Consider the following 9,596-nt stretch of genomic DNA (forward strand, 5'->3'; position numbering starts at 1 on the left):
TGAAATTGGTTGGGAAATGTAAACGCTAATATGCTTTTTATCCAGATAAAACGCAGCTCCATCGTTTACTTGCGTTTGTTTACAGGACCATCTTCACTGTTGCACCAACGGGCTGAAGCGGTCAATGGGGCGTATGTGTAATGGCCAACTTCTTAATTTTCTTATTTTTATACGTGGCCATATAAGAAAATGTTTTTCTCATCATTATTGCTATAGCATATGAACAAACATTGAAAAGAAAGTTTTTTAATTAAATTAAACTTGATTTATCTTCTGAAAGTAGGCCTACATTAAAGAACCACTAAAAGTCACAAGCACTGGACTAAATGTCATGCACTTTGTTTTAATCTTACTATTTAAAGATTCAATGGAAACGTTCAGTACAATCTGCGTAATTGTGGTACAGGTCGTGATGGATCACACTTTTAAGTACACCCCTATCCAGTAAAGCAAGAGGGCATATCGTGATATATATCGCTATCGTGATATAAAATAATCCATATCGTGATATATGTTTTTTTCCATATCGCCCAGCCCTACTCTCTACTGTAGAGGACGGAGGAGGAAAGACTAACCAAACCAAACAACACTACTGTGTGTGTGTGTGTGTGTGTGTGTGTGTGTGTGTGTGTGTGTGTGTGACAGAAAGTAAAAGAAAGAGTGTAAGTGTGCGCGTGCGCGTGCGCATACACTCACTGGATCTGAAGCGACGGCCAGGCATTTCAGGATGAGTCCTTCAAATGTGGTCTTGAGCACCATGTGTTCCTCCGGGATGGTCTATGGGCTTCTTAGTGATCTTCTTCGCAGGCTGGCAGTGTCTGCACAGGCTAACCATACGCCTGTTACAACAAAGAGTTAGTTGAGCAAACCCAACCTCTGTGTATGTGTGTGTGTGTGTGTGTGTGTGTGTGTGTGTGTGTGTGTGTGTGTGTGTGTGTGTGTGCATCTGTGTGTGCTTATACATTCTGTGAGCCTGGGCAGAGGAAGCCTACCACAGCTGTCTACCACAATGGGACACAACAAACACTCAACAACACAACAGCAAGAAAGTCCCTCCTGAACATTAAACAGGCAGAGACAAAACAAAACTGGACTGGACTGAGACTGCAGGGGAAGTTGGCATGCCTTGACTTTGCTGACCACTCTGTCTCGCATACAGTGTACAGGAATGCTGCTGTAGGAGAGGACATCCTCTGCTTTACTGTTAAAGCCAGACTACAGGCGTTGCCAACTAAGTACAATCTGGCATTGTGGTACCCTAACAACCATCATCCACACTGCATAATGCACTACAATCCAACCCAACATTTTTAATCCATTGTTCATATTGTTAATGGCTGTATGACCTCATTGCTTACTGTTAAGGGAGCATTCCCCCCGAATGTGTCATTGTACAAACACTCCCGTATAATACCGGATTGGTTTGACAGCTCTGATGATGTGTTCTGCAACATCCCTAACACCCCTGATGTATTTTTCTTGGACAAGGTTAAAATGGAGGTAGTAGTCCTTGAGGTAGCCTGTGTCTTTGACCTCTACATGGACATAGCCTTCCTTGACAAGTTGACAAAATACCAGCCCATTGTTGCTAAGATAAGAGACCTAGGCTATACATGTAAGCTGGTAGTATTGATATTTGAAAGTCTGGGGCATGTCCATAAGCTTTCGGTCAGTGGGCTACGACTGGCAGGACTTAGTTAGAGACAATCCAAACAACTAGTTAAGTTCTGCTCTGTATCAGCTGTTATAGGTAGTCTTGCTGTTTTGGCGTAAGAGATGTTTCTTGTACCCATGAGTCACTAAGCTGTATTCAACCTCTGATAAATGTTTGAATCCTTTCTGTAAGAATATGATTGGTAGATTCAAATAAATAATTTAAATGTGTGTGTGTGTGTGTGTGTGTGTGTGTGTGTGTGTGTGAGTGAGTGTGAGCAAGATGGGAGAAGGAAGAGAGGGGGGCAGGAGAGGTGTTACAAAGATCAAATACGGGGAGGGAGATGACATTTGATTAACACTGTAGTACAGACTTCAGTTGATTGTCTGAAAGTCTACTGTGGTCCTAGTATAGTATTTACAACGTTATTTGTACATTATACGTATGTAATGTTGTATATTGCAAAAGAGAGATCGTATCAATCCCTTAGTAGTCCAGCTGTTAGTTAGTGCAATGTATTAAGCCAATAGCTGTAGTCTCTTACTAAGCCAGAGATTCTGACGAGTTATCAGCACATTACAAGTCAGATCTATGGAGTAAAGATGAGTTAACATCACAACATTGAAACCGTACACATAAATATCAAATACAAACATGTTCATTCATTATTGTACGTCATTTCAACACAAGTCTGTCACGGCAGTCTCTTAGCAAGCTAGCGATGCTGAGGTATAGGTATCGTAGCCCGACCTATTATCCCGCAAGCGCTGTTACACGTTACTTAATATTGATTTTTGTGTCATCCAGCATCGCGGATTTCGGAAAACTTAAGTCCCTGCCCAAAAAGGGTATTTAAATTAGCTTTGTAGCAAAAATGGCACATATACAGCGTATTGAAGTGTATAAGAAAGTGTTGTAATACTGCGTGTACAAACCAGCCTGATACAAATAGTAGAATTATGATTTCGCGACGTTCGGTGTAAATTCTTTTTCTTGTTGAGCTTTATTTCCAACGGCATTTTAAATCAATGCGGGATAATAGGTCGTCGCCAACTTTGTTGCCATTTCGCGACTGTACAAAACAAATTGGAAAATACGGTCAGAAATGTTCCTGCTGAGAGTCAAACAAGACTTCGTGCATTGTCTACACACCTGTCACTTCTGAAATATGTAAGGTTGACTCATTAAACCGTATTTATATTGATAAAAACATATGTGTTAAGCGGATTTTTTGGTGGCCCGCGGGATAATAGGTCGCGTTACTATAGCTAGCTTATAAACACAACATTACAACATTGTCAGAAACGGACTAACAAAACTATTTAACGTCACGAATGAAAACTGCACACATGACTATATAAAACGATAATTTCCATTCATAATTTGACGTGCCATTCCACCACAAGCCTTCATCGTTACCTAGCTAGCGATGCTAGCCAATTGGTGACACAAAATGAGTGTCAGTACCGTGCTGCTGACAATATAAGATCGTGTAACAACATGAAAACCAAACACAATACCAATACATGTTGTTCATTCTTTAGCACATAATTACCCTAAACTGATGTGAGAGAGAAACCCGTCATCAACTTAGCGAATTAGCAGCGAACACTAATGACATCACAAAGCAGGCTAACTTTTATGGAAATATCTGGCGATATAACTGTCAATGTATCCTATAGGTTTACATTCTCTCCAAACAACGTATCTTACCTTTGATGGATAGACACTAGCGTGAATAAATGTAGCGAGTCTCTAGACACTTGTCCCGTCTCCTGTCAGAAGTTTGCCTGAAGTAAAAGTTATTCAAAGACCGCACGTCTAAAAGCTCGGAACAGCGCCAAACGGTCGTAGTGGCCATAAGAACATTACATCAGTAGTGGTTTAGCACTACCATTGGAAATGCATCGGAAACCGTTTACGTCCGTTTAGCCTATCGTTTAGCTTGCTGCCCCCGCGTGAAAGGCAGGGATACTAACGGGGACCAGTCTGTCTGTTATCTCACCCCCTGCCACCTGTTGTCGAGGCATGCCGTTGACTTCTGTGTTGCCTGAAATCACTTGTACGTTTTATGATAGTGAAGAAATACTATGTTTATGTCTCAGGGTCAGTCTTGGCATTGTGTATAGTTTCATATTTCCAGTAACACTATTTCATAAAGGTTAAAACGTTATGAGATTAACACAAAACAGTCTTAGTTTATTAACCTGTTTATGCTTGAATATGTGAAGTGTTGAGTTAAACATTCAAGAGGAATTTGCACTGTTTTCTTAACATGAGTTTTATTGTTTAGTCATGCATGATCTTACACAGCATCTTGAAGTCAGAAAGGGGGATGTCGTAGTTGGAACACGGGGTAGGAACCTTCCGTATGTAACCTGAGTAACCAATAAAGGAACACAGTTCTTAAGATGCAGTCACGTCTCTGCGTGTCTCACTGTTATATTAGTTCATATTGCAAGGCTAACTGAACACTAAGTACTTTACCTTCAATCAATTAAGGTTGTCACAAAGTTGCTGACTAAACATGAGGCCTGTTCTTACTAAGCTGCATCACGGAGGCACGCCGACAGGGGGACATGTCACGCCCTGAAGAGATTGCTACCTAGCAACCAGAGATGCCCACGCCCTGAAGAGAGTGCTACCTAGCAACCAGAGATGCCCATGCCCTGAAGAGAGTGCTACCTAACAACCAGAGATGCCCACGCCCTGAAGAGAGTGCTACCTAGCAACAAGAGACGCCCACGCCCTGAAGAGAGTGCTACCTAGCAACCAGAGATGCCTATGCCCTGAAGAGAGTGCTTCCTAGCAACCAGAGATGCCCACGCCCTGAAGAGAGTGCTACCTAGCAACCAGAGATGCCCACGCCCTGAAGAGAGTGCTACCTAGCAACAAGAGATGCCCACGCCCTGAAGAAAGTGCTACCTAGCAACCAGAGATGCCCACGCCAACCCTCTATGACAACACTCTAGGATTCACCCCAGCAGGGGAGTCATGACAACACTATAGGATTCACCCCAGCAGGGGAGTCATGACAACAATCTAGGATTCACCACAGCAGGGGAGTCATGACAACAATCTAGGATTCACCACAGCAGGGGAGTCATGACAACACTATAGGATTCACCCCAGCAGGGGAGTCATGACAACAATCTAGGATTCACCACAGCAGGGGAGTCATGACAACACTATAGGATTCACCACAGCAGGGGAGTCATGACAACACTATAGGATTCACCCCAGCAGGGGAGTCATGACAACAATCTAGGATTCACCACAGCAGGGGAGTCATGACAACACTATAGGATTCACCACAGCAGGGGAGTCATGACAACACTATAGGATTCACCCCAGCAGGGGAGTCATGACAACAATCTAGGATTCACCACAGCAGGGAAGTCATGACAACACTATAGGATTCACCACAGCGGGGGAGTCATGACAACACTATAGGATTCACCACAGCGGGGGAGTCATGACAACACTATAGGATTCACCACAGCGGGGGAGGCATGACAACAATCTAGGATTCACCACAGCAGGGGAGTCATGACAACAATCTAGGATTCACCACAGCGGGGTAGTCATGAAAACACTATAGGATTCACCACAGCGGGGGAGTCATGACAACACTATAGGATTCACCACAGCGGGGGAGTCATGACAACACTATAGGATTCACAACAGCGGGGGAGGCATGACAACAATCTAGGATTCACCACAGCAGGGGAGTCATGACAACAATCTAGGATTCACCACAGCGGGGGAGTCATGACAACACTATAGGATTCACCACAGCGGGGGAGTCATGACAACACTATAGGATTCACCACAGCGGGGGAGTCATGACAACAATCTAGGATTCACCACAGCGGGGGAGTCATGACAACACTATAGGATTCACCACAGCGGGGGAGTCATGACAACAATCTAGGATTCACCACAGCAGGGGAGTCATGACAACACTATAGGATTCACCACAGCAGGGGAGGCATGACAACAATCTAGGATTCACCACAGCGGGGGAGTCATGACAACACTATAGGATTCACCACAGCGGGGGAGGCATGACAACACTATAGGATTCACCACAGCGGGGGAGGCATGACAACACTATAGGATTCACCACAGCAGGGGAGTCATGACAACAATCTAGGATTCACCACAGCGGGGGAGTCATGACAACACTCTAGGATTCACCACAGCGGGGGAGGCATTGGCTACTGACCCTCTCCACTGGCAAACACCTTTAGGGTTAGGGTTCCCTACTGCTACAGAATGGGAATGAACCTAGAGTTAGAGTTATTCAAGAAAAACCTGTTCAGAGTTATTCAAGAAAAACCTGTTCAGAGTTATTCAAGAAAAACCTGTTCAGAGTTATTCAAGAAAAACCTGTTCAGAGTTATTCAAGAAAAACCTGTTCAGAGTTATTCAAGAAAAACCTGTTTGAATGTCGTACAAGGACGAGCTTGATGTCGTGTGTGTGTGTGTGTGCATCTTACAAGGACGAACTTGATGTCGTTGGATGCGGAATGGCTGCTATTACCTCACATAAATTGGTTCCAAGTCTGTAGGACCTTTCTATTTAGATTTATTCAAGAAAAAACCCTTTAAGATGTCAGTTACTACAACTTCCTGCGGTAAAAAGACGAGCTTGGTACCGTTGGATGCGGAATAACATCTGAATAAAAATGAAAATTCATTTCAGAGGTTTTTCTGATTCATCACCTCAACTGTACTTGTCGAGTGAAGAACTCGAAAGCTACTCTTCAAAATTTCAAAATCAGAAAGACAGTTTATTAACAAAAAATATCCACATTTCTGAGGGTAAAATAAATAACACATATACATTTATAAACACACAAGTCTACTCACACACGCTTCACTGCAGTCCAACATCAAAAAGTCTATCTAGCTAGAGGATGGTCAGGGTGTTTATCCTTGACGATACGTCTCTGGGGAGTGTCAGTGTGTGTGTGTATCCTTGACGATACGTCCCTGGGGAGTGTCCGTGTTTCTCCTTAACGATACGTCTCTGGGGAGTGTCAGTGTGTGTGTGTATCCTTGACGATACGTCCCTGGGGAGTGTCCGTGTTTCTCCTTAACGATACGTCTCTGGGGAGTGTCAGTGTGTGTGTGTATCCTTGACGATACGTCCCTGGGAGTCTTTGATGCGCACTCGGCCGCTGGCATAGTGTGTTGCCTGGCGCCCGTCTGTGTAAATAGTCTTCTGCGTTCCGTCTGTGTACACACGCCTGCGCCACTCTGCTGTGTGCTCCTCCCGCTCGCCGCTCACGAACACCACCTCTCGCACACCCCTGCTCACACACACGCACACACACACACACACATAACACACACACACTCACACGCACACGCACACACACACACCCACACACATACAACACACACACACATTTCATTATGAACAGAACATCCACGGAATGTGTACACACACACAAGCAAACACTCAGCACATACTGGCTTTTGGGGCTGCAGTTGGATTTGTCCTGGATAATGGGGCTTTAAGATGGGGTTTAACACGTCTGGCAAACACACTCACGCCTTCAGGCGAATAATGGTTCCATCTGGTAAAATGCTTTACACACACACAGACACAGACACACACACAAACACTCACCCGTTCAGGCGGATGATGGTGCCGTCTGGTAAAACGCTCTCTTCCCTGCCGTCAGGGTGAAGAGTCTTCAGCGTCTGGTCAGGAAACACAATCTCCTTCTTCCCATCAGGGTAGAGCTTCTCTAAAACACACACACACACACACACACACACACACACACACACACCCACCCACGTCAGGGTAGAGCGTCTCTAACACACACACACGTCAGGGTAGAGCTACTTTAACGGTGCAAACCTATGACACCGTAACGAGCAACGCGATATTCTAAATCCCATGCATTTCAACGGGAGCCAATCCATTGTGACGTAGACCACCGTTTTGGGCGCAGCGACCGATAAAAGTTGGAACATGTTGAATCCTATGCAAATGAGGAGCGATTTTCCCTGGCAGCAGCCAATCAGATTGTTTGGTGCTGTCTCTGCGATTTGAAAATTGCAGGACTGTGGCATCGTTTGGTTGTTTAATTTGTTAAAAAGAAAGGCTTGGATGGCCTTGTAAGGGCTTGTTGTTCCTGATATGTTATATATTTAATCCTGGGCTTATTTGAACATGTAACAGGGTTAAAACATTTTTATTTTTATAAGATATGAATTTTCCTGATACCTGTTGGAATAACAACTACTGCACTAATCAATCAGTAAAGTCAATTAGTTCTGATTGGTGGAGAATCTGATTTAAGACAGAAGGGAAACCCTGGAACCGAGAGAGGGGGAAACCCCAGGTATGACGAGGAGGACAATGAAGGCAACACGTTTTTTCCAGAGGAATTCACGTTCGTTGAATGAACTGTACAGCTTGTTGGCCAAACAATCTATGACGGTGAGATGGAGAGATTCAACAAACATACTGACCGGAGTGAACTGCATGCTGGTCAGGGACGATTCATCCATCTAAAGTATTTTTCTTTTGGCTGCTCAAACGAGTGAAGCGGCCAGTTCGTTTTGGGCCACAACGTATCATATCCAGGAGATCCAGGCCTGCTACATTTGGGGGTTAGGAGAAGGGTTTACCGGCGACGGTAGCGTAGCGATTGCATTCTAGCTAGCTAGCAGGTAGGCTAACCTCCTACCAGGTTAGTGTTTAGCATTGTGTGATCGTTAAATGTTTTGTTTGGTAATGGGTTTGTTTTTGTTTGTCCCAACGTGTTTATTCATTTAGCTCAATAGTCCAGTCTGTTAGGCTATTTCCACACGCTACACCACGGCCAGTCAAAGCGATGGAAGCGTATGGTTTGCACCGTTACACACACACACACACCTACTTACCGGTCTGATTGTTGGGAAACTGCAGCAGCTCTGTGCCATCTGGGAAGGTTGTGTGTGTTGTCTGTGCGTCTGCAAAGTAATACACCTGCAGGGGGGGGCACAACACTATAATACAGCACACACACACACACACATAACACACACACACACACACACAGACACAGTGGTGTCTGCGCTATAGTGAGTATACTGACTGGTGACTGGGATATACTGACTGAGAGTGTGTGTGTGAGTGTGAGTGTGAGTGAATGAGTGAGTGTGTGTTCTCTGTAAGCGTACTCACTACTCTCTGGTCAGGGCAGACCTCCTTGACGTCTCCGTTGAAGAAAGTGACTTTGGCTGAACCATCAGCGGAGAGCAGCTTCTGAGTCCCGTTAGGAAACACCAGCAACCTGCTGCCATCCTTTAAGACTCGCTCTACCTGTACACACACACACACACACACACACACACACACACACATTAAACACAAACACACACACACCAGCAACCTGCTGCCATCCTTAAAGACTCCCTCTACCTGTACACAGGCACCTCTTGTCCCTCCTCTAGTCCCTCCAGATGTTACCTGGACACCCTATCCTTGGATTGTTAGTTGTGTGTGTGTGAGAGAGAAAGTGTGTGTGCTTCTCATACCTTTCCATCTGGGTGTGTGATCATGATCATATAGAGATTACAAAAATTACCCAGAAATCATTGCAAATCTGAATATGACAAATACCAAAGAAAATAAGAACGTATTGATTTAATTTAATTGTTTCTTAATCGTTTCTATAGTGTAAGTTAAGCATATCATTTTGTTGTAAATTGCTACTATTTCTCCCACAAAAATACCTACCATGATAAAGATAAGTTTGCCCTATCAGGTGTATATATAGCATAGACACAGTTGCAATTTTGTGTATCTCCTGACACCTGTTGCATTTGAGTAGTGGCAGCTGGTGGGAGAGTAGAAATTGACAGCTGAGGAGGAGAGGTAAAGCCAACTAACGATTTCCATCGAACAAAGACGTCATGGGGTAGCTTGTCTTTC

The 9,596-nt window shown here is 44.3% G+C and overlaps 1 protein-coding gene across 1 annotated transcript; it reads right to left on the bottom strand.

Moving 5' to 3' along the window:
* Positions 1-3,943: 3,943 nt before the first annotated feature.
* LOC308373992 (centrosomal P4.1-associated protein-like) lies at positions 3,944-9,223 on the bottom strand (the record flags this gene model as incomplete). Its single annotated transcript, XM_080849678.1, has 6 exons — positions 3,944-4,032; positions 6,809-6,972; positions 7,296-7,416; positions 8,564-8,648; positions 8,847-8,984; positions 9,200-9,223. 6 exons carry the CDS (start codon positions 9,221-9,223, stop codon positions 3,944-3,946), a joined length of 621 nt encoding a protein of 206 aa, XP_080705804.1.
* Between the last annotated feature and the right edge of the window lie 373 nt (positions 9,224-9,596).

Source organism: Sprattus sprattus (genome assembly GCF_963457725.1).
Source record: "Sprattus sprattus genome assembly, chromosome: 13".
NCBI lineage: Eukaryota > Metazoa > Chordata > Actinopteri > Clupeiformes > Clupeidae > Sprattus > Sprattus sprattus.